Source organism: Anastrepha obliqua, chromosome 5, assembly GCF_027943255.1.
Source record: "Anastrepha obliqua isolate idAnaObli1 chromosome 5, idAnaObli1_1.0, whole genome shotgun sequence".
NCBI lineage: Eukaryota > Metazoa > Arthropoda > Insecta > Diptera > Tephritidae > Anastrepha > Anastrepha obliqua.
In genome coordinates this window covers 102,064,585-102,090,941 of record NC_072896.1, presented here as the reverse complement: position 1 = coordinate 102,090,941, position 26,357 = coordinate 102,064,585, and the positions used below count along the sequence as shown (strand labels likewise).

The window sequence follows — 26,357 nt, the reverse complement described above, 5'->3', positions numbered from 1 at the left end:
TTGGTTCTACGATAATTGACGCAGATTAAATCATTTTATATCATCATCATATAAATCATTTCTCATATCAATGGTTTGATAAAAGAGTCTAAACACCGATTCTTGGGCGTACTACTAATCATATTTTGTTTAGGAGTTCTACATGCTAAGGAATTTACACAGCTCGGCAGGCAATCCATGCGCGATATTAAAAATTACGTAAACGTCAATTAATAAAAGCTAACCTCAAAACCTTAAAATATTTTATGTATAAAATTTCTTAACTCTTTCTGCAACTCTGCTTGCTTAAAAAAAATATATATATACAGGGTGGGCCATATAGCGTTTGTTTTTTGAACCACCTATTTTTTTGAGAATGGTAACTCAAATGACATGTGAAATGTGTTCATAATTTACTTAAATGTTTGACATTTACGAAATGGGGCGCTATACGCTTGAACAAAATTGGGAAATATTGAAAACCTATTTCCAAAGTGGTGAGTCTTCTTCTTCTTTTCTGATTTTCACGTCGGTGGCTACGACAATAAGCAAAATTGTCGGATTTGGGGCTCAGAAAATCCACACGTTACTGTAGAGAACCAAATGCATCCACAACGAGTCACTGTTTGGTGCGGTTTTTGGTCTGGCGGCATCATCGGGCCATTTTGCATTTTTTTTCGAAAATGAGCGAGGAGCCGCGGTTACAGTAAATGGCGAGTGTTCCCGTGACATGCTCAACGAGTTGTTTCCAAAAATTCAAGAGGATGACATGGACGACATTTGGTTTCAACAGGACGGTGCAACTTGTCACACTGCCAAAGTTACACTCGAACTTTTGGCTACCGTTTTTGAAAACCGAATAATCAGCCGAAATTCCGATATCAATTGGCCGCCTCGGAACTGTGATTTAAGCCCGTTGGACTATTTTTTGTGGGGAGTCGTTAAGGACAAATGCTATGCGAACCATCCAGAGACGATTGATGCTTTAAAACACGAAATCGAAGTTGCCATTCATGAAATTGGAGCCCAAACAATCGAAAATGTGCTTAAAAATTGGGTTGATCGAATGGCCTACTGTAAAGCCAGTCGTGGCAGTCATTTGAACGATATTATTTTTCACTCATAAATGGCAATGTTCAATCTTCAAAATAAAAAAAAGAGGTTGTCTGTAAAGTCGGTTTACTGACGATAGTCATACATAACATAACATAACATAACATAACATAACATAACATAACATAACATAACATAACATAACATAACATAACATAACATAACATAACATAACATAACATAACATAACATAACATAACATAACATAACATAACATAACATAACATAACATAACATAACATAACATAACATAACATGCTGTTCAAGCAAGGTAACGACGCATGAGCAAGATAACGACGCATTTTTTGGTGCGTGCAGCTGGCTACATAGAATTATAAGACGTTATCACGTCAAAAAATAATAATAACATTAAAACAACAGGTATTATTAATAAACTTGGTTTTATTTTAAATTCTTCAAGTAAATCAAATTAATAATAATCAATAAGAAGGCATATGCAAATACAAATACGTGAATTTATATATGTACATATGCGCATATACATACACATATACGCTCACTTAAGTAGGAGAGAGCAAGATGTCGAACGTTGCCGTTCGTTTGCTTTGTCGTTCTTTCCGCGCTTTCGCTTGCAGTTCATTCAAGGTAACGGCAATGAGCAAGGTAACGACATATGAGCAAGGTAACGGCAATGAGTAAGGTAACACTAATGAGAAAGGTAACACTAATGAGCAAGGTAACGACACATTTTTCGTGCGTGCAGCCTGTTAAATCGAATTATAAGACGTTATCACGTCAAAAGTTTGAAAAAATATTGATTAGTTTTTTTTTATAGCCGATTCAAAAAGCAAATTTTACACGGCCCACCCTATATATACAAAATAGTTGTTTTGCAAACACAATTTTTATTCACGTAAATACTTCATGCGACATATTTATTCTATAAAAACAAATAATTGCATTTGTATAATTATATATGTAGTTATGTAATAATTCAGTACTACAAAAATTCAATTTGTAAACAGTGACAATTAAAAGTAAATATATAACGTAATACATAAATTTCACATTTTCAAGGTTCTGTATTCAATGCGATTGAATACAACATTTTTTACCAATTTGTGTACCAAAAATGTAATTATTTGCTTGGATACTTGGATACTGGTTAGTGCCTAAAATAATTTATATTTCTTTTTCAACTCTTGCTTCTTCCACACGGGTAACTCATCGAATTCCCAGAAAGACATGCTGAAGAGCGAGACGAAGTCATCATGTGTCAAGTGGACCTGGTAAATGAAAAAAAAAGAATTAAATGAAAATCTGTATCTGCAGAAAATATAAAAATTCGATATAGAAATTATTAATATTAATTTAAATTAAGTTAATAAATTAAAGTTAGTAAGATTAGGTAAAATGAAGTTTGGATAGATTTGTGCCACAGGAAGAGAATTATTGGATATATATAGAGAATGACCGAACATTAAGTTTTAATGCCGCATTGAAACCGAATCAAAAATGTTCAACGGCTCAAGAAAAAAGGTACATACATTTCAGTCGCATATTTTTATGTTTGCAAAAATAACAAAAATAAATGTTTTTATATGGGTGCATGTAGTAATTATTTAAAGTCGGGTGTTTTTTTAGCTGAATGAGAACTAACGATATCGATAACTATGGTTTGACAACTGAGAATGGCAAACTCAGCTTTGGTTAAGATAGTGAAAGTCATTATTAATCGTTTATTGCCAGAACAATGCTTTCAAATTGTGGAATTCGCTTTGAAAAAAATAAATCTGTTCACGAAGTTCACAGACCACTGGTGGCTTTACCAATCCTTATTTCTTTCGAAATGAGGAAGTAGCTGCCATGCTAACTCAATGTTTGTTTACAAAAATTAATCAGAAATCTAAAAATTAATTAAAGATCAACGACATTTGGTTCCAACAGGACGGGGCAACTTGCCATACTATACAGCGCGCTTAGCTATCGATTTATTGCAGTATTCAAGCCATCATTGACGCCACACGGACTGATTGAATGGACCATGTTACTCGTTGCGGCGGCGGACATATGCCGGATATTAAATTTAAAAAATAAATGAAATTATATACCAGATTATAATAAAAAAATGCACTCCAACAATATTTCTGCTTTCTCAAGTTCTTGTACTGGGCAGGTTGCTAATCACTAATCTCTGGCATACTTTCAATGAAGCGCTCCGATCAAAAATCCGAGTTAAAATTTTCCTACTGGAATAATAGATAGATAGACAGATATATGAATGAGGCTTGCACTTCGACCTCTACTCATCACAGTATCTCATCCCAGCCCAGTTCCCTTATTAAGCTCAGGATAGAGCTGGGTTGGATTGAGCGTATGTGCCTTTCCTCTGGCTGCAGTTGGCCAAGATGCCTCAACCTTCTCCGCGCTATAGCGCTGCATTCCAGGAGAAGGTGCAATGGAGCCTCCTGGGATTGGGCGCAGAAACGGCAAGATCCCGTGGTCTAAATCCCGATCATATGGAGATGACTTCGCAGTCTGCGGTGGCCTGTGAGGATGCCTGTGAGGATGCCCGTGAGTATTCTCAGATTATTGTTGAGGTGGGTTATGAGTTTTTTGAACTTCTTTTGGTTGTATCCTCCCAGTATGGATTTCGCCTGGCGTAGCCCAATAGTTTGGTGCCAGCAAACCTCCCTTAGCCCTCTTCCCTCCTGAGCTGCTCCTTGATCGTGTGTTGTCCCATGGCAAGGAAGGGCTCGGGTCCTATTAAAGGCGAGGCTGCAGTCGCTCTCGCCAATGCGTCTGCTAGTTCGTTCCCAGTTATACCCCCGTTTCCTGGGATCCAAATTAGCCGGATGCATTTGCGCATTCCTAGGAGTTTAAGATTCTCGATACATTCAAGTACCAATGAGCATTTGATCTCACAGGACGATATGGGTCATAAGTGCCGCCTGCCTGTCTAAGTTTATCTCTGCACATAGGCAAATGGCATACATCTTCGCTTGAAAGCTGCTTGGAAAACTACCCATCGGCACATACCGTTTGGTTTTGAGGCCGTACATTCCAGCGTCTATGCCTTCTGGGGTCGGCAAGCCATCTGTGTACCAGTGCAGGGTACACTCATGGAGTTTCTTTTCAAATGCACGCCTACTCTAGTTCAATTTATTGCTCAGTTCAATTCTGAACTTCTTTTCGAATTTGATCACATTAGTGATACCATCTCTTGGTAGCTGGGTGAATGGGAGCTGCAGCTTTGGCTCTTCCATGTTTTTAGATGACATCACTTTTCCTCTGCCGAAGCCTTCCCTGGTAATATTCGGCAGGGTACGCTTAAGCCAATTGCCAGTATGCGCTCTTAATTGACTCTACTTTACAAGTTTTTTTCGTAAGCAAGCTTCAAAACCTGATAATTTCCGATACTTTTCAATAATTATCAGCTTGTCGATCAAATTAAATGCCTCCTGGCTTAGAAAAGGGCTTAACCCATTAATGACAAAGTATGATATATCATACGCAAAAAGAGCTTTTTTCAAAAATTCACCAAAAACCCACTATCATATAAAAGTTTTTGAAGTGAAAACTTCTTTAGAATCGTTGGGAGTGATTTGAGAAAAAGTGAAACGAAAAAAGCGACACTCTTGGCTACGAATATTACATATACACGTAGCGACGAACTAAATAACTTTTAGGCCAGCACCGACAGCATGGCGCGATAGCCGAGCGGCTAGCAATGTGAGCTTCCGATCCAAAATCCTTGGTTCGAATCACAAGAAAAAAAATTTTTATACAGTTATTTTATTTTATTTTATGATATGTTTATGAGGAGCTTTTTTTCATGGCAGAAATACACTCGGTGTTTTGCCATTGCCTGCTGAGGGGTGAGCGCTATTAGAAAAATAGTTTTCCTTAATTTTGGTGTTTTCACCGAGATTCGAACTGACGTTCTCTCTGTGAATTCTGAATAGTAGTCACGCACCAACCCATTCGGCTACGGCGTTTGTTTAATTTTACTGATGCAAAAATGAGGAAAAATATATGAATAAAGTTTGCCTACTGTTTACACATTTTCCAAAGGTGACGGAGAACCAAAAAAAAAAGTCGATTTTCAAACAAATACGAGTGCATATGTGTAATTGTGTTAGAGTTTCGGTCACGCCCCAGCAAAACCTGCGTGCATATGTGTTTGTAACATTCAAAAAAATGTAATTGTGTTAGAGTTTCGGTCACGCAGGTTTTGCTGGGGACGCTCATAATAGCAACCGTGTGTGTATTTTTATATTCGTAAATATTTTCATTTTTAAATATTTACCGCAATTATGCCGAAAAATAATACAGAAAAGTGTCGTGAATATCGACAGAAAAAAAATCAATAAATAGCATCACGGAATTCATTCACGAAAATTTAATAAAGTATACACCAGAAGTATCGCGGATACTTAGAAAGGATTACAATAAAGTTCCAATGATTTTAAGTGGCGATTTTAACGTAAATTTTGCATTGGACACAGCGGTTGCTTTAATTGACTTTCTCAATACAACATTCAATTTAAAAATGTGTAACAATCGCACTAAATCGACAACACGATCAAAAACAACATTTGACGCGGTATTTCAAAGATATGTTGACAACATCGAAACCAAAGCATTTGTATCATATTTTATCTATCATAAGCCACTCGTATCATTTGTTGAAATTGAAAACATTGAGGATGAATAATAATAAAATGAAGAAAATAAAATATGAACTTTATAGCAATATTATAATGAACCTATAATTATCCCGCTCCTAATGCTGCTTTCGTCTCATTCTCTCTCAGTTTGTTTTACGGAAGGTTTCACTTCTATCGCGTCTAACCGTTAGACTGGTGTTTTTTTATATTTACAGGGCGAGTGAGATAAAGGAGTAATTTGAAAAGAAATGCTTTTTAGTTGCCATTTAAAGCTCTTTTATTTACATTTTTCGCGCCAATTCATGTAGTGTTTTTCGGAAAAGTGAATAATGCCACGCAGGTGAGTTTTATGTCTTAAAAAAACCAAGCAACAGTATTATATACATAAATACGTGCATTAACTCAAAGTTGAAACCATGAGGCATCGAATACATACAAAACGCAGTGAAAAATTTGCCCCGAAATTTGTTTTAGCTTTTTGTAAATCATTGCGTATGTTTTATCATACGTAAACGCTACCCCAGTTTGGCTTTACGGGCATTCATATATAATACCATTTTATAGACAAGCAACAACTGAGGAGATAATTGGATGGCTCGAAGATCTGAATGAGGACGATAATGCAGATATTATAGACGACATCAGAAATGCCAATTCAATCGATGTGAATTTATTTCCACCTGAAGACCAAGAGTTATCCGATTGCGATGATACAGATGAGAACGATGAAGGTATACTGGGTGACTTGATAATGTACAGTTGTTTCAATGATGTGATCAATTCAAAACCTCGAGGTCAGTGACTTCCACTCAAAGGAAAAAGAAAAACCCCACAGTTCGTCGAAAGTGGTCCAAAATATAACTAAAAACAAGAGAAGGCACAAACACAAAATACGCGTTCACACTCCGGATATTATAGCAGATATTTTGAATAACGATTTAAGTCCATTACAACTTTTTAAACTAATTTTTGATGACGATTTTATTAAATATATACAAGTACAGATTATAAAATACGCTGTAAACAAAGGAGATGAAGCGTTGACCCTAAATTTTGAGGAATTGTACACATATGGGGTGGGTACAACAAGGGGACTATTCTCAACCATAATTTCACTTGATTACTTGAAAAATTTATTAGTTGCATTTTTAGGTACCAGCTACTCGGATGTACTGGGAGACAGAAAGTGATGTGTGCAACCATTTAGTGGCAGGTTCAATGGCGCGGAATAAATTCAAAAAAATACATCGGTACCTTCATTTCAATAATAATACATACACAAATTGATGTGAATAATAAAACATTCAAAGTACAGCCTATTCTGGATCATTTAAATACAAAATTTAAAAAGCTTGGAAAACCATTTGGAACTTCATTTTCTGTAGAAGAATCAATGAAGCCTTATTTTGGTAAGCATTATTTCAAAACCAGTAGAACTTCGTCCAGTTTCAGCACGAAAGAGGAAACGAGAAAACGAAACTAGATACGATGGAGTCAAGCACTACGTAAATTACTCAAGAACTCAACGCCGATGTAAATTTTGTGGCAAGTGTACAAAATTTATATGCATGAAAGGTAATTTCGGATTGCACCCAGATAACTGTTTTTACAAGTATCATGTAACTGACTCATCAAATAACTAAGAAATTTAAAAATATATAGATGTATAATATGTCACTTTATAAATAAAATGTTGATTTGAGTTCAAAACCTATGTATATATTTTAAATTTATTTTCATAGAAGTAGCTCTCCGAATACGCTTATGTATGATATATCATACGCTTTGCCACGCCCACATCTTTTGAGATATTTTTTTGAAAAATGGAAATGAACGGTTTAACATCAACACAAATATTTGGTGAAAATTTCAGTCACCTATCTTAACCCGTTTTATGTGTGAGCATTAATGGGTTAATCGAGTAGAAGAATTTACAGATATCCTGTTATGGTTTTTTACAATACATACATGATGCTGAAATTCCTAATGTGTGCTACGAAATTTCTTGGAGCATAGTGTAATTTGATAGCACCTAGCGCAGTTCAAGTTCGCCCTTTTCAATAGAGAATAGTAAATAATCTAGCTGTGATAGTGTAGCCTTCATGGCTAAAGGTTTTTATAGTTAACCGGCTTATTGTAGGGTTTAAGGTACTGTTTCGGTAATGAATTTTTATATGGGACTAAATCGCTGAAAAAATTACTACTCTCACAAACTATGCAGTTTCTTGTTTTTAACTAAATCTCAAAGTCATAAGCATTGCTATTGTTGTATTCCAAAACATTTACCTCTCGCTTCAAGGGATTCACTTCTGGCGGCAACAAATCGATTTCTTGCTGCAATATAACTATCGGGTACTTATGATGAAGATCAAAGTCTTTCTGATGATTTTTCAGCACTGATGGTATTATGCCATTACCATTTACTCCATTCGTAATTGTGCCATTAACGTTTGACATATTTCCTTGTTTCATAAAAGCTTGTCGTTTCAGCTCGTAGCTCACATAGTTCTAAGAAATAATATCAGCATTAAAATATTACTTCTTGAATCTTGAAATCTTCACTTACATTCCACTGGTTGTGATCCCAATTTTCGAATAGACCTTTGAACGTATTCGGCTCATCGTCCTGTCTAATTACGGCCACCGCTGTAGTGGGTCGACGTGCAATAGGCACCGACTCTAGATAATATTGTGCCATCTTAATATATTTATCCTTTTCATAGGTAGATGCTTGCCTGCCTATCCAAAGATATGAAAGTAAGCCAGTGTCGAGTACATAAATGGATTCTGGCGCGAGATCACTTTGCTCGTAGCCAATAACTTCCTGCGCATGGAATTTGCCACGTTGTAACCAGGTCAAAAAGAGTTGCGGTTGTAGACGCATTTTTGTAGCACTACTATTATTGTTAACATAAGAACCATTTTGTGGCGACGCACAATTATTATTACTGCCACTAGAAGCGCTGCCGCTATTGATAATAGGTTGTGACATATATAGGGTGACTGAACGCCAAAATTCTTTCGGCTCCTTACCCTCAACCACCAGCGAACATTCACCAAGCAGACTGCCAACATTTTTTGCCATTTCACGTGCATCACCCGTCGAACTCTGACCGCACCACACCCAAACATGGCTTGTTTTCACCACGTAGCACTCTTTGGCGCTCATTGAGGTCAAGGGGTATACCTCAACAGCTTTGGAATTATAACTGGTATCGCCATAGATGCGCAAAACAAAGTAATCTCTATTCATTAGCGCCAATTCGTTGCTAACATTGTTCAAGTTATTGTTATGATGCGACATGGTCTTTTCACTTTGCAGAATAATTAATTTGCCATCGAAGATCTGTAGGAAATGTGGCGTCTCATCGCATTCGCTCATTTGCACAAACATAGCTTTTTGATGGAGTTTCTCGAAAGTGTTCAAGGCGAAGCGCTCACAATTTGCTATATCGTCACTATTGGCCTCGGAACCGTTCCATTGATAGATGATCGTACTGATGCCCACATTTTGTGCATCGGCGAGGCTTGTAGTTGGTAGCTAGGAAAATATCAGTGAATTATTAGAGCTGTCATTTTTGATGCCGGTAGCAATTTAAAGTACTCACCATAACGGTATATTCGACCACATAACAGTGATTAGTTATAAATATAACCGTTTTGGTTTGTGGTTTTTCAATAACTTGATCTTTGGTCACATGATAGATCTTACGTTCACCTGTTCCGTCGTCAATGAGTTGCGTGTCTGCGGCCATCTTCGGACGTTGACTGAGCGTGAGTGCATCGAAACGTTTAAATATTGTCGATACCGGTTTTGTGGGGCTTGTGGACTCAGTCGCATCTGAGTGCCAGTTTGGGAAGAGACGTATGAATTCTATAGTCTCATGACCTTGCACCACTCGTATAACGGGCGTTGAGTACGGATACTTTTTCTGCAAGAGAATTGTAAATTTTCATTGTACGATCAAATTGACAAAAGACTACCAATTTACCACTAACCTTTTTAACAAAAGCTCGTCCATTGCCCATAGCGCTGATCTTGTCCTGATGTGGCGCCATATTTCCAACCCACAGCCAAACGCCTTGTGAGCAACCATCTAACACATAAGCCGTGGTTGTATCACTCAAATCTTCTTTTGTCGGTATGACCACATCAAGCTGATCTAAATGCAATCGTGTGCCACGATAGCCGCATTTATAGATCTTCAGTTTGTTACTATGCTGTTTCTCCGGGATTGCGGATATTTGACTGACGACTCGTTGACTAAGCGGTAGAAATGAGTTCCACTGATTCTTTAACTTTTCGGGCATCGACTGTTCGTAGCCATCGTCCACAATGGTTACATCGCTCGCATTAACTCCTAGCTTCGTAACCCAATCGAGTGCGCTGCGTCGTTCCGCCGTGCTGCTTGAGCGGCCAATCCAAATATAAGTATTCGTCTCAGTTTTTAGCAGCATGATATAGTCCGAACCGAAGTAATCCCAGGAAATGCTATCCATTTCGATGCAACGTAGCCATTTGCGGCCATGTAGTTGGTAGAGGCGATTCGAACTTTTTGAACCAACCAAGTTGCTTGAAAGAATGCTATCAAGTTTTCTTCTTTATTAAGAGCTCTTTCTATTATAACTTTGCAACAAGAATTACTCACGTGAAACCTTTTTTGAAGTAGGACAAGAAACGTGCACTCTCGTTTCCCTGCGTCTCGCGATATTCAGCAGCTACATTATTAAAGTATGAGTCCAGCTCTTGGATTTTATGCGCAACATTCGAACGTTTCTGCTCAGAAACCTTCTCGCCCAGCCAAAAGTGTATAAAACGTTCTAGATACGTGCCAGGTTTGGTTTCACGTGTCTTTGTGATAAATAGAAGAGTTCAATATAATAAGTCTAGGTAAATGACCGTGCTTTCACTTACTATGGTATCCTGATTGACGTAGATGCCCTTTGGCCCTGCTGCGTAAACAATATATGCACAGTCGTCAACAAAATTGCCATATTGCGCTTTTGGCTCGGCCTCCAAACGATCCTCTTCGATTTTCCAAATATGAAAGCAAATTGCATTTTTTGCAATTTTTCGAAAAGATGCATCCACTTTTAGATCAGATATGGAATTCGAACAGACTTCCTGTAGATAAATTAAATAGTAAGTAGTAGATAGTTCTTTATAAAAAATTATTACAACAAAAACATTTGAAGTTCATTATTAAAAAACGTGTAAGACAAAGAGAAAGAAATGAGAGCCCAATAGCCTTAAGTGAACAATGAATTTAGTGATATGCACTCTTCGGCGTGGCTAACTGCGAGCAATTCATGGGTTCAGTGTATATGCCTCTCGGACATGAAGAAACGATGGTTATATAGATGACAAGATATACTAAGAGAGCGTGACTCAGTTGGCGTATTTTATCGCATAGTATTCGAAGATTTTCTAATAGCGGTCGCCCCTCAGCAGACAATGGCAAACCTCCGAGTGTATTTCTGTCATGAAAAAGCTCCTCATAAAAAATATCTGCCGTTCGGAGTCGGCTTAAAACTGTAGGTCCCTCCATTTGTGAAACAATATCAAAACGCACGTCACAAATAGGAGGAGGAGCTGGGCTAAACACCCAAAAAGGATGTAAGCACCAATATATATGTATATATATATATAGGTATATAATATATAAAGGGTTTTCCAATAACAGGTGTTACATGTGAATGATTAACGATTTTTTATTTCCGGAATTGGATGGTATTGATCTGGACAACGTTGATTTTCAACAAGACGGCGCTGCTGGTGTGGCAGCAACGAAACCATTCTTCTTTTGCGTGAAAATTTTCCGGGCTGTGTTATCCCACGAAGATGTGATCACAATTGGCCATCGAGATCTTGTGATTTAACACCTTGGGACTTGTTTTTTGGGGCCACGTGAAATAGAAGGTCAACGCCTACAGCCCAGAGTCGATTCAAGACCTCAAAGATGGAATTCGTGAGGCTATCGAGGACAAAGGGCAGCCACTTTGCGATTTGTTTATGGAAAATTTCATGAAAAGGATATTGTCCTGTAAGCGTGGTCGTGGTGGTCATTTGCCTGATGTTATTTTCCACTATTAATGGCATACCTTCCTCTTTATAATTAAATAAACATCCGATCATTTATATTAAGAATAACACCTCTTATTAAAAAACCCTTTATATAAGAAAGTGTTTTTTATTTGCTACACTTATATTAAAAATATATTAAAAATATACATTCGAAATGAGATAAAATAAACGCTCTTAGACGAGTTACAACAAAACAAGCTTGGGTTCTCCGATATCTAGGTGGTGTAGATTGATGAATGAGAACATTGGTTGAGCTATGTTATTTTTCCTAACATTGAGGCATTCATCAAGATAATAAACTTCATTGATTGACGGAAAGGAAAATCGCATTTGCAGGTTTGCTAATAATTTGCTAATCTTGAGACGAGGCTCTCTCCAGGAAATTCATGGTTGAGAGCGCACAGAAGGTTGCGCAAATCGCGAACACAACTTTTCAGTAAATTTAATAAAATAAGTTGTTTAGCTCAAGTAATTTTACAGATTTGTTTATATTTTTTGGAGAAATATTTTTCTATTCTAAGTTTAAATCAACCTAACCTGACTTTGAAGATTTTTGTTAACAAAAGTTAGCTGTTTTGATAGTTTCCTCTCAGTCAGTTTTTTGCATAGCTCCTTAAAAATTAAGTCAGGTCAAAATCAATCTTAAAATCCCACTCCAATTTTCATATCTTCCCCTTTCATTCTTCCAGGAGTTTAGTGCCATTTCCTCTTTGTGATACCAGGTCACACTTTTCTGTAGACTCATGCTGATTGCCGAGTACATCCTATAACGGCAACATAGCCAATTTACTACAATACGAGCAACTAAGTTTAACGCGAAAGTGTCCACCCTTGTTGGATTGGAAATGATTACTTAAGTGAGGTAATTTTTCGTTGCATAAAACACAAAACAGTTGGACTTAAATATCTTTTCCGTATACCACCGCTTCATAATAGTTTTTAATCTGGTTCCGTTTAATTTCTAGAAGCTAAGCTAGAAGCCATGACCCTAAGTAATCTCATTTTGATGAGGACTATCGAGAATGAATTACAATATGAGTTTGGCAACGAGGTTTTTCTCCCATCAACAATCCAATTATAAGAGCTAAAATACAGGGTGGCGCACGAATCGTGCTACAAAAACAAAACGTAATAACTTTTTTTCTGTGTGAGTAATCGGCTTTTTTTTTATTTTGCAGATTAGTATTTAGATTTACAAAAAATGGAGGCTTGGGATACCGAAAAGAGGATTTGGATAGTGCAGCGGTACCATGCTTTGCAGTCCATCATTTCCGTCCAAAGGGAATTTAGGCGGATGTTTGGCGGCACTCCCCCGAGCAGATGAACCATTATGAGGCTGGTGAACATGTTTGCTGAATCTGGAAGCATCGCACGCAGACCGTACCATCGAGATCCCCATGTTCGGGTCGAAGCCACAATCGCGGCTGTAGCATCGTCAATTCAGGCAAATCCAAGAGTTTCGACTCGTAACTTGTCGGCGCAAATTGGAGTTAGCAGACGGTCATTGCAGCGGATAGTTCATGATGACTTAAACTTGTTTCCGTACAAAGTTCAAATCACAAGCAAATTAAACCCTCTGGATCTGCCTATTCGCCTGGAATTTTGCCAAAAAATTATTGAAATGGCCGAAGAAGACAACAACTTCATAAATTGCTTGTTTATGTCTGATGAGGCCCATTTTGATCTAAACGGCAATGTAAGCAAGCAAAATTGCCGTATATGGAGTCAATCAAATCCGCAAATACTCCATGAGATGGAACTGCACCCAGAACGAGTCACAGTGTGGTGCGCAGTTTCATCAAGGTGCATTGTCGGGCCATACTTCTTCGAAGAAAACGGTGTAACAGCGACTGTAAATGGGGACCGTTATTTAAACATGTTGAAGGAGTTTTTTTATCCAGAACTGCGGCGAAGACGTATCCCTTTTAACAGCATTTGGTTCCAGCAAGATGGAGCAACTGCACATATAGCCAGACCGGTTATGGAGGAGCTCCAACGAAAATTTAGAAATAAATTGATATCCAGAAATTTCACTTTCCGCTGGCCCCCAAGGTCACCTGACCTCACTGCACCAGATTTTTTTATGGGGTTATCTCAAACAAGAGGTGTATAAAGCAAAACCAAGTAATTTGACTGAATTGAAGCAGTCCATCACAACAATAATTGAGGCGATCTCGACTTCAACCCTGCGCAATGAACAATTTTCTCATCAGGTGTCGCATATGCGTGAATGAGCATGGAGGTCATTTACGTTCTATTATTTTCAAAACTAATTAGTTACATAAAATAAAATTGAATTATCTATACAATAAAAAAACAAAAAGTTAAATACATTGATTAGAAAAAAAGTTATTACGTTTTGTTTTTGTAGCACGATTCGTGCGCCACCCTGTATATTTCTCGAGTTTCGCAAGGATATTAACTACACGTGTATAGGCGCGCGCCTTCATCATTAAGGGTTAAGATATTCTAGGCAAATGTTTAAACTTATATTTCGGTTGACATGATCATCAGGTCGCCAGGTTTCTTAAAACATACAAATTGCTTGCCAGAAGGTGGCGAACAGACGGTATCACCTCCATCAGCTTGTATGTAAAATATGTCGGAGTGGCTACCACGGCTCGCCATTCCACTTAAGCCCCCAAATGGACGTTGCTACTCAAAGTAAAAACCGATTGAAAGTCGCCAAGAGTTTGCACCTTACGTAAAATCATTGTTTGTGATCTGGTGAATAGCTGTCCAATAGTTTTCCGCCTGCACCATCTGCTGCAGAGCGAAATGTCAAATCTGTATGCGTCACATCGTTTTTGGCTGAGGAATACCGTTGCACAATGGATAAAAACGGTTTTTGTTTGGAAATGTTACCGTTTAGTTGCTCAAAATCTTGAGGATAATTTTTTTCCTTGTTCCCTCCTCTCGGGAGCATAGGGCCTCGACAAGACTTCTCTTGCGTTGGTTTCGTTAATCTATTTGATTTCCATCAGAGTAGGTGATTAGCCTGCCGCTTGAGGATAATACCTCGTATCAAAAGACTTATACTCTCAATTCAAGCGAATATTTATAATTTCAATTCTGAACCAATTACATACATACATATTTACAGTAAGTAATATTAATTGTTTGCCAGTAAGTACCATTCGCCCTCTGACGATTTGTATGCAGAACTCTGCAAAACTTTCTACACAAATCTTTTTCTGAAGTATTAACTGCAATAACTAATGCCAAGAAAAATGGAAAGAAATCTAATTAACTGTTTTGTCTTTTCACTATCACTTGTAAGTTATTATTCATACATTTAAACAAGAAAACCGCAAGTCCACGGGTATCGGCTGCGCTTGGTTGCTAAACTAGCGGAACAGTTAGCAGAAAAAAGAAAGAGATTGGAATTTTTGAACTATAAATATTGTGTGTATGTATGAAGAAGTGCATACATACATACATATGAACGAGTGCTTGAAAATCAAAACTTGAAAAATCATAATTTGCAATCGCGTTGGTGATGAAGCAATGGCGGCGCAAATTCTAAAACAACGGTCGAAAATTACATATGTATATGTATATAGCTGTATGTACGAGGGTCGATCAATTTGCAACAGGAATGGAGGTGAAATTTTATACATGTATTTTTTTTAACCGAATCTTCTAATTGGGACAAAAAAACCTTCATAGGTCTCTGCTTCCGGCATTTATTGAACTGCTCCTCAAACTCGATTTTTCCACTTTGAACTGGTTTAACGGTGAGGGGCATGTTAAAAGACAACGCAGGCTGATGAAGTAATTTATTGAAGTGATTCCCATAAACGTACTATCTATTGTAATTTTTCAAAAAGTTTATGAGAATCACTAATTTTGTTATATAAATAAATACTGACTTCAATCTTTCTGGGTTTTCGGTAATTTTTTGCATTCTGCCGTAAAATTAATGAATTCTCCTATAGTGAAGATTTCTCTTTTAAATTTTTCTAGTTTTTCCATATAAATATTTGAACGCCTCTACAACGAGCTCCTCTATAAAGAGTTCCTCTTCTCTCCGTGACGATGTTATTTTAACTACGAAACATATTTTTCCATAAAGTATAGCTTTCAAATGGCCGCCGTAGCCGAATGGGTTGGTGCGTGACTACCATTCGGAATTCACAGAGAGAACGTACATAGGTTCGAATCTCGGTGAAAACACCAAAATTAAGAAAAACATTTTTCTAATAGCGGTCGCCCCTCTGCAGGCAATGGCAAACCTCCGAGTGTATTTCTGCCATAAAAAAGCTCCTCATAAAAATATCTGCCATTTGGAGTCGGCTTGAAACTGTAGGCCCTTCCATTTGTGGAACAAAATCAAGACGCACACCACAAATGGAAGCAGGAGCTCGGCCAAACACCCCAAAAAGGGTGTACGCGCCAATTATATAAGTATATAGCTTTCAGATGACGAAATTTAAACCAATGTCAAATTTACCGGAAGCCAAAACAATAGATTTTCAATCAACTTCAGACAAGGTAGCAGTAAATTTTTACATTCAAATTGACAATATTGCTGCAGTGAAGATAAAAGAATTTTACAAGGTGGCACAAAATTTATCTCCCTATCAGAAGAGATAAATGGAGGCATTTTGTAGAGGAGGCAATGGCCCATTGCGGACTGTAAGGTCGATATGGTGATTTTGCGAATGGTGTCGTACATCAATCACATTTGACAATTGTGAACTAGACAGTTTGAGAGAAAGATGGTGTGTAAGATTTTTGGACCCTTGCACGTTGGCAACGGCGTATATCGCAGGCGATGGAACGATGAGCTGCATGAGCTTTACGACGACATGGACATATTACAGCGAATAAAGATCCAGCGGCTACGTTGGCTGGGTCATGTCGTCCGAATGGATACAAACGCGCCGGCTCTGAAAGTATTCGATGCGGTACCAGCTGTTGGTAGCAGAGAAAGAGGAAGGCCTCCATTGCGTTGGAAAGGTCAGGTGGAGAAGGACTTGACTTCACTTGGTGCGATCCAACTGGCGCCGGTTAGCACGAGAGAGAAACGGCTGGCGTGCTTTGTTAAACTCGGTTAAACTCGTAAGCGGTTATCGCGCCAATTAAGAAGAAGAAGAACTCGACAGCTGCAGTATACAAACAGACATGCAATGGAGCACGTTAAGTCAAAATAAAGATTTTCATTACTCAAAATCTCAATTTTTTTAGGAAATAAGTTATGCAAAAACAAAATTGAATGATTAATTTTGCGTCCGTATGTGGCCAAACTGTGGCAGAAATCGTAGTTCCTTAACAATTACGTAAAAATTTAATTAAATTACTGAGATTGAAAAGGTCATTCTTCGTTTAGTAGCATTTAAAGCATTTTCAAAAATAAAAGAAAGTTCTACATCAGGCAAGTGTGTGCTAAGAAAACATCTTTTTTAACTCTCCTATAAAAAAACTTTTCTATAACGAAGTGTTTGGCCAGTCTTTAAGGTGTCTTTTTTTATCCAAACTCTCGAAACTCATAGCTGGTATTCAGGATCCTTCCAACTTCTTCACGAATTAAGGATGGATATTTCTCTTTCTCAATTTTTTAATCCTGTTTAGAGAAATTTATAAATCACTATGAAATTTAATATACAGTGTCGCCGGGACCAAAAATTTTCAAATTCGTCTTCTTCTTAGCATCACATCCTTGGTGAACCTTTGCTTCATTTACAACCTCTCACCACCCGTCTCTATCTAAGTCTGCTTCCTTCTATCGCCGCACGTTCAGCTTTGCAAGGTCATCTTCAGCGTACTCGAACCTTTTTTTCCTGGCGCATCCTCTTCTTCGGCCTCCAACAGACGCTAGTACAACTGCCTTTCGAGTTGTTCTCTCCTCGGGCATTCAAAACACGTGTCCAAGCCACCTTATCCTCTGAGATTTTATAAATCTGATCACAGTTTCGTGTTTTGCTAGAAGTTCAAATTAGGTCGACGGAATTTCGTCCAATGCTTTAGTAAGAATTAGAATTTCCTTTGGTCAAGATCGTGGATCGTAATAGAGTTTAAGTAGCTACTTTGCGCTTCGAACCAGAAAGGAAAAAAAAAATCTCCCTTCTGAATGTCCGAATAATTTTTTGAATTAGTTATGTACTTGTTTTTTTTATGCTAACTGTATTCTAATATACTACAATGAAATTCCGAAATATACCTATTCTTGATTTAACATGAATAGATAACACTGTGCGACAGTGATTTTATACTTTTATGGAGACCTAGTACAACTTGTAGGTATAGTAAAACTAAGAAAAATGGTATAGGAGAAATTTCCAATACACCCGCAAAATCTCGTTTTATGGCCATAAAACCGTTTTTCAGTAGGTTGATGTGAAGAATCACTCCTAACTTCCCCAATTTCCATCCGATTTCGAATTTGTTTTTTTAGTTCGAAAGAACAAAAACAAGCCTTTTTGACAGTTTGTTGACAATTTTTCTGAAATGACAACTGACGAGACTGTAGGGGGAAGTATTTGGAATTTTTTTATTTTTTCAACTTTGACATAATTTTTACGATATTATCCGATATTGAGGATTTTTTGTAGTACACTACTGTTATAGTAAATTTAATTTTGCGTCGAATGAGCTATAGTTGACTGTAATTGAATTAAAATTAATAGAGTTGTGTGAGTTTTAAGATTTTTTTTCTTTTTTTACTAATTTGGTATGTAGGCATCGAAGCATGAAAATGATAACAAGTGTCATTATAAACACATAATATTTATTGGAGTATTGTGCAGTGCAGCACTGTACGGTATGGTACGGTGCGGTACAGTGCGGTACGGTGCAGTACACAACGGAACTGGTTCCAAACTTAAAAATGCATTGGAAACGGCCCTTTGGCCCTTCATCAGTTTGGAATACTTCTCTGTAAGAAATTCGATCATCATCATTCATCTGAAGTCGTCATCAACTAAATTCCATTGTTTAAATCGAGAAGCGAGCGTTTCAGATTGTCTTCCCGATAGAAGTAAATCATGAGAAAGATCCTGAAAATCTGAATTTGATACAATGTGTCGTTCTGAAGACTTAGAACCAGACGGAAAGTACTCTTCATCATCAGGTTTATTGTTATCACTTTGATCATCATCAGCAATGAGTTGAACTTCCTTCAGTTCCTGCAGTTGAGTCAATCATATCGTCCAAGACTACGGGGTTCTTAACAGTTGCAGCATCAGCATACTTTATGTGCTTTCGAGCTTTATAATGATGGCCGTTTACGTCCGTTTTATAAAAATAACAATCATCTGGTTTATGATAAGGCTGATGATGCCACATCATCGGAGAATATTGAGAAATTCGACTTTTCTGGCAACGTTTTGATTTATATCTCTTGAATTTCAATGAAACAAACAATAAAACTTTGACGTTTTAATAAGGTTAAATTATAATAACAAACTTCTTTTGTTAATCAATGTACAGTGGGAACTTTGGTACACTTGGGAGCTTTTTCATATTTCTATTGAAAAAAAATGTGTGATAATATGTCAGATATTTTCGTAAGTTATAATCAGTTCTGTTGTATGTAGTACAGTACATATATACTCCAATAAATATTACGTATCTATAATAACACATCAAAACACGTCCTTATTCCCATTTCTATTAATTTTAATTCAATTACAGTCAAATATAGCTCATTCGACGCAAAATTAAATTTACTACAACAGTAGTGTACTAACAAAAATCCTCAATATCGGATAATATCGTAAAAATTATGTCAAAGTTGAAAAAATAGAGAAAAAATAAAAAAATTCCAAATACTTCCCCCTACAGTCTCGTCAGTTGTCATTTCAAAAAAATTGTCAACAAACTGTCAAAAAGGCTTGTTTTTGTTCTTTCGAACTAAAAAAACAAATTCGAAATCGGATGGAAATTGGCGAAGTTAGGAGTGATTCTTCACATCAACCTACTGAAAAACGGTTTTATGGCCATAAAACGAGATTTTGCGGGTGTATTGGAAATTTCTCCTATACCATTTTGTTTAGTTTTTCTATAGCCACAAGTTGTGCTAGGTCTCCATAAAAGTATATTTAATTTCTTTTTTTTTTGTCACACAGTGTAAATGAAGAAATAAATAAATAAATCTTATTAATGGCCATGTCAAGAGGTCTTGGGAAATGAATGAAAAATTAGAAAAATTTGGAGCGGGGATTGGACATAAGTATGCACATATTATTGCCCCAGCTACGCCACACGTCTCTAAGCACAGTTATTCATTGATCAACCCTAGTACATAGATATCTTTACTAGTGGATTTCGAAACGAGTTTCAAAATTTCGATGAGCTCAATTTACGTTGGCTAATGCATCTGGCGGCCGCCGTAGCCGAATGGTTGGTGCGTGATTATTATTCGGAATTCACAGAGAGAACGTTGGCTCGAATCTCGGTGAAACAACAAAATTAAGAAAAACATTTTTCTAATAGCAGTCACCCCTCGGCAGGCAATGGCAAACCTCCGAGTGTATTTCTGCCATGAAAAAGCTCCTCATAAAAAATATCTGCCATTCGGGGTCGTCTTAAAACTGTAGGCCTCTCCATTTGTGAAATAACATCAAGACGCACACCACAAATAGGAGGAGGAGCTCGGTCAAATATCCGAAAAGGGTGTACGCACCAATAAGTTAGGTTGAGGTTAGGTGAGGTGACGCATGGGGAGCTTTCCCTATTTCTCCTAAAACCAGTGTGTGCTTTTCAAAAAGTTTAGAATACCTCCTATTTCTGCAGAACTGAGATCTTCCAATTCGTTAAAAAATTGTCTGCCTAGAATAGCAAATCTCCGTCTAGATAGGACAGGACAATGGCACAGAAGGTGCAAGATTGTCTCTTCCTCTTCCTCATCAAGACAACTTCTACAGAAGTCATGCGCTTGCACACCCATCCTTTGGGCGTGCCTACCTACCTATTAGGCAATGTCCCGTTATGACTGAAATCAGTGTGCTAAGACTATGCTTACGATATTTTGGCTTAGCAAAGATTCTGTGCGTTTTGCATTGAGAGTCGGCCATAGTTGACGGGCGATTTTGCAGGTGGCTTTATTACGCCATCTTTCGTTTGCTTTCCTTACGATTTCTTCAAGGATGACTAGTTTGCATGATTGTAAGGGTATGCCTACGTCATTCATTGTCTATGTACTCATCTCGCTAGTTCATCAGCTCTGCAGTTACCCTCAATGTCGCGATGGATATGTCTTATCTTTAAGCGAAATTACTCAGCCATCTCGTTAAGAGATGTTCGGCATTTCATGGCTACATTTGAGGTTGTCAACTGTTTTGTGAGGGATTTTAAGCACCAATAATATATATAAATAATTGTTGAAACGAAAATCAGTTTTTGTAATTTTTTTATTTGCCTATTAATAGTTATTGTATTGTAATTTTCGAACATAAAACAGTTATTTTATTCGTTGGTTGGCAGATTTGCATTCGATTAACGTGAACTTCTACTTTTTATCGAATAGATCATAAAGCGTATGCTCAATTTCAAGTTGAGCTCCAGTTATGCTCACTATTTTTTTACTTTAATGGGTGGGATAGTCATGGAAACACTTCGAACATCGAATATCGTCGGCAAGAAGTTCTGCCAAATCGTGCAGCCAACTAGAATGTGGATTAGCAAAAGCTCGCGTAAGAAGTGGTAATTATTTATACGATATGACGTGGACAGAGCTATGCACGTACAGCTTATGTCTGAATGGATTGTACCCATGTGGCATAGGTGCAGGCGACTGCCAACGAAATACTTAACTGCATACCGAGAGGCGATTAGTACATAATACTGCGGCTACAATTTCACACTCAAACGGCTACAGGCTTTCGATGCTTGCTTGACATACAAAAACCTCGTTGATTGCTATTGTTTTACGATTTCCAACCGAAAATACAAGGCAAAGAAAAGCAGTTCGACCACTGTGCGTAGTTGATAAGAAACATTTGTTTCTTTCACATAAATATGTCACAATTATATGTCAATAATTCATTAAAGAGGCCATAATTACATTGTAAAAGTAGTTTCGTTGCATGCAGCTAGTAAAAACTGGACGTACATATGTATGCATCTAGTTGCAAATGAACCGTTAAATTTTGTCTAAACACTTGTGCAGCGACAGATATCGATCAGTGGGGATAGACAGGCGACAGGTGCGAAGCAAATAGAAGAACTACTTCTGCGCGAATAGAGCGATTGTGACTAGATAAAGTTAACTTCACACAAGTGATGGGTTGGAATCAAACCAGTTTTTTTGCACCGTTTGCTCCACAAAAAGTGTGCCGAAAAACTAGGTGAGGAGTGAATTTCGCTAAAATAACGGGATGTGGTCGATGCCAAAGACGTGCTTTGCGATAGTTTTGATATTTCATTGTGTGCTGCAAATCATAATTACCATGTCTTTCGATGATATTTCCATCACCTGCATTGCACTGCACGATTGATTTTCGTTTGCTTAGCGAATGAAACTTTGTGTTGTTTGGGTGGTGGTAGTACTGGTCGCACAGTAACTTCTGTGCCACTCTGTTGGTCGCCAATCACAACAGCCTTGAACTAATTCGTTGGGACGTGTGCCACAGGCCCAGAGCAAATTGGCACAATTTAGTTAAGACGTAGTGAAGTTTGTTGCCTCGTTTTATTTGTTTGGCGGCTTATAGTGCATGTGCGGTAAAGCTTGAACTTGTGTCCGAACTCGTTTCGCGCGACTAAAGTGGCCGGCTTAAGTTGTGCGCGTTGTATGACTGTGCACAGACCGATTTTCCTCACTCTTTACTTTTTATTTTTATTACAACTTATTTGTTTTTGTTTTTTTTTGCCGTTTTCTCGTATACGTGTGAAAGTGAAAATCCTTTCAAATAGCGGGATTTCACATTAGAGCTCTACTTTTGCGTTCGGTATTTCGCAAATTGCGGTAGATGTTTTATTTTTATAGTTATGTGCTATTTTGAAATAAATTTTTTTAGTTTTTTTTAGCTATATTTTTAATACTGAAAATTTTGAAAATACTGACTTCAAATAGAAAAAATATTTGAGTACAAAAAATGTATGATTGTTTTTGGGACACAAAAATTAACATCAGCTCAACATTCACACTGGGGCCAAAAAAAAAAAATTTAACTTTGTTTTCGAAAAACTTTGTATATTCTACTGAATTCGATTCAGAATTTTTAGTTTAGTCACTTCTTGCGGATATGTACGAGTGTATGTATTTCCATTGTTCTATTTGGTGAGCTGCTACAGCGACCACAGCATTATTGCATTTCACGCTAAGTAACCGTTTTTCTCTTTACACATGAATTATTAAAACGTCTTCCACGCAGCAAAAAGCACAAAAGGTGCAACCGTCAAGCGCGTTCCAGCTTCAAATGCAGACTGTCGTCAACAAAGCGTTGGCAACGTGTTTATTACTAACCACCAAAGCCTATGCTACCAACAAATATACCATCGAGTGCCGCTCCAGTCAACTAACAGCCAACAAACATAATACAACCAACCAACCTGATGATGATGGGGTCTCCTCATAAACCGCTGAATGAAATAATCAGTTGACGGCGCGGAAAAACAAACGTAGTTGTATTAGTTCGGAGAAATGCGGGAATATGCGGTAGTAAATAGCTGGAAAGTCACTGTGTGCATTGTGCACATCAACTGGATATACATATGATGATACATTAGTACATATACGAATACATATGTATGTACATAAATATTCCTATAAATGTGTTTACATATCTATCTCTTCTCTACATATGTATGTATGTATGTATTAATCTTATCCAGGTGCTGTGGTACAGTGCCACATTTGGGGTCAGAAGCTTAAATAGCAATTTCTGTCACTTATTAAACTCAAAGTCATTTAGCTGAGAATGTTAATGAATTTTCCAGTTCAAAGTTCGTAGAGAAGAAGGTTTTCGAAATATTTCATGTAGAAAATGCATTTAACCCATAAGGGCATAATCGAGTCGACGTTCTCGGCCACTAAAGCGATATTCACGATCTAAAGAGTAGTCGGGTCCAGCCAAGAAACAACGACGAAATTAACGCTGCGTTTAAACCACGGATCGAAAATTGACTAAATTGTATGAAACAAATTCTTTGTTTGTCTGTAATATAAAAGTCACAGCACAATGGCTTCAAAAAAAGTTTTGCCATTTCCACATTAAGACATTACTTTGGTACCGCTCTGTAGTTGAGCTGCATGCAATGAGATGTCTAAAAGATAAAAATAAATATTAGTATTTGCTACTATTAGGTTTTCCAAGAAGTTTTGCGATTCGATAGGAAAAACACAAATGTATTGAAATACACTTTATTATTCAGATAGTCCCTGAAGTGAGAATCTGGAAGGGCTGCAAAATATTCTTCCACAGCTTTTATGACCTCATCATTTGATGAAAATCGTTCTCACGCATACTTTGTTTTAGGTCGGGAAACAGATGGAAGTCGTTAGGGCCAAATCTGGTGAATACGATGGATGCTCCAACACTTCGAATTTTGATTCATTATCAAAATGCTCTTGTGACACGGATGAAAAATAATTTTTTTCTTTTGCAAACTGGGTCACGAATTTTTCCCTTCAGCTGGTCTAAAGGGTTGCAATAATATTTAGAATTTATTCTTTTATCAGTTTGGAACTAATCCTCAAACAAAGTTCCTTTCGCATCTCAAAAAACTGATGCTAACAACTTCTTGGAAGATTTCTGGACACGAACTCGTTTCGGAGCCGAAGAACCAGGCTCAACCACTCTTTAGCATTTAGTTTTGATGTAGGATCATGGCGATAGACACAAGACTTACTTATCTATAGTGATGAATCGACGCAAAAAATCCACTGTATCCTTTCCAAAACGCTCTAAATGTTGCTGAGAAAGTCGCATTTGAAAACGTTGTTGTTCTATTGTTAGCGAATGCAGTAACTATTGCGCGCACAGCTTTCTGAAACCCAACACTTCAGTGAAAATTCCGCTTACACTGCCCAATGAGACGCCTAGTGCTTCTACTAAATCTCCCTCAGTCATTTGTTTTACCGGGGCCCTTGTAAGTTATTTTGTGAAGCGTGTGGTATAGCTTTTTCCCTTGAAACATGAAGAAATCTCGACAACAGAAATCCTTACCACATTCAGTGTCAATTATTGTATGACGGTTATTGTCCGCTGTGTGATAGCTACTTGCTTATTGGAATGATTGCTTGTTCTGCGATAAAGCCAAAATGATGCTCTACAATAATGATCGGTCAACTAAGATGAGACGAACATTCGAGAAAAACGCGATTAAAGTTATCGTTCTTACTCATCTTTCGCTCGACGCTCATCACTTGACTGACTTTATAGGGGTTTTTTAGACTTTCTATTAAGCTTAAAACATTGAAAAGATATTGTTGAAATTGTAAATGAATCTTTAAAGCAAAAAAAAAAAAACAAGGAAAATTTAAAAGTGCTGCCCTCTTGAAATTGAAAATTGAATTGGTCGAGCCAAGGAGCACCAAGAGATTTGGTGGCTCCTAAAACACTCAGGCTAAAAAGCCCATTGTATTTACCATAGAACTCTGGAAAGAGGGTAGATAGTGAAGGAGAGAAGGAGAAAAGTATCAGAGAAAGAGATAGAAAGAATAGAGAAGAGATTGAGGTAGTTAGCCCTGTGAGATCTTTCTAGATTCTTTGATAAATCTGTAAATATATTCCAGTTTTAGAGAACGAATAGTACCCATTCTCACGACATCGGAACGCAAAACTCGTAGCCTTGCTCTAGCAAAGGCAGGACACTCACAGAGAAAGTGCTCAGTGCTATCCGCCTCCTCCAAGCAAAACAAGCACATTGTAATAATACCGACCATCAACCGAACGTCTTTCCTTCCAATTTCTATTAAGATATCGACTCTAAATATTATATAATGAAAACATGCTAAAAATATCGTCGCTTTATAGTTATGGAAAAGTTAACAAGTGGCATCAGGAGAGGGCTCGGACATTGAATGAAATTTTCAATCAGAAATTTTTTGGCACTATTACTGAGGTAAAAAAAGATTTCTGAGCGAATCCATGATAAGTAATCCAAATATTTTGAGCATATTTCTAAATTTTTCAGAAATTTGGTTTATTTGTAAGCTTGAGGTAAAGTGAAAAAATGTTGAAAAAAATTTAATAATGATAAGATTCATTTATTGCAGAAAATTTTATTTATTTATTTATTTATTTAAGTCTATGAATTACAATCCTTACAGACTATGATACAAAAGTTGCTTAGATTAAGCTACAAATATATTATATGTATTTAAAAACTATACTAGCTACTAACTAACTATAATATAGTATTCAAAAGATTTAAAAGTGCTGTTCTTGAAAGCGAGAAATCAAGAAGAACATCATTATGAACGGCATTTAATTCCCGTAAAGCACGAGTAATGGGAGCATTGCTGGCATACGTAGTTTTAAAGTTACCCCCATAATAAGGGTAGAAGTTCCTAAGAGATCGTTGGGGAACATTAAATCGAATTCTTTCCAATAAGTAGGGACAATCAATTACTCCAGTAATAATATTATGAGTAAAAGACAGAC

The 26,357-nt window shown here is 37.3% G+C and overlaps 1 protein-coding gene across 5 annotated transcripts in view; it reads right to left on the bottom strand.

The window, feature by feature from the left end:
• Positions 1-1,979: 1,979 nt before the first annotated feature.
• Positions 1,980-26,357, bottom strand: part of LOC129247575 (villin-like protein quail) — a 64,290-nt gene continuing 39,912 nt past the window's right edge. For 4 of the 5 annotated variants that reach the window (XM_054886743.1, XM_054886745.1, XM_054886746.1 and 1 more), the window contains exons 3-9: positions 10,639-10,848; positions 10,373-10,575; positions 9,723-10,308; positions 9,332-9,655; positions 8,290-9,264; positions 8,010-8,231; positions 1,980-2,339 (exon numbers count right to left, since the gene is read on the bottom strand). In XM_054886743.1, the coding sequence (XP_054742718.1) occupies positions 2,226-2,339; positions 8,010-8,231; positions 8,290-9,264; positions 9,332-9,655; positions 9,723-10,308; positions 10,373-10,575; positions 10,639-10,848 (2,634 nt within the window). In that variant the 3' untranslated portion in view covers positions 1,980-2,225. Of the gene's footprint in view, positions 2,340-8,009; positions 8,232-8,289; positions 9,265-9,331; positions 9,656-9,722; positions 10,309-10,372; positions 10,576-10,638; positions 10,849-22,198; positions 22,820-26,357 lie in introns of those variants that run through there. The other variant, XM_054886742.1, reaches the window with a different exon arrangement.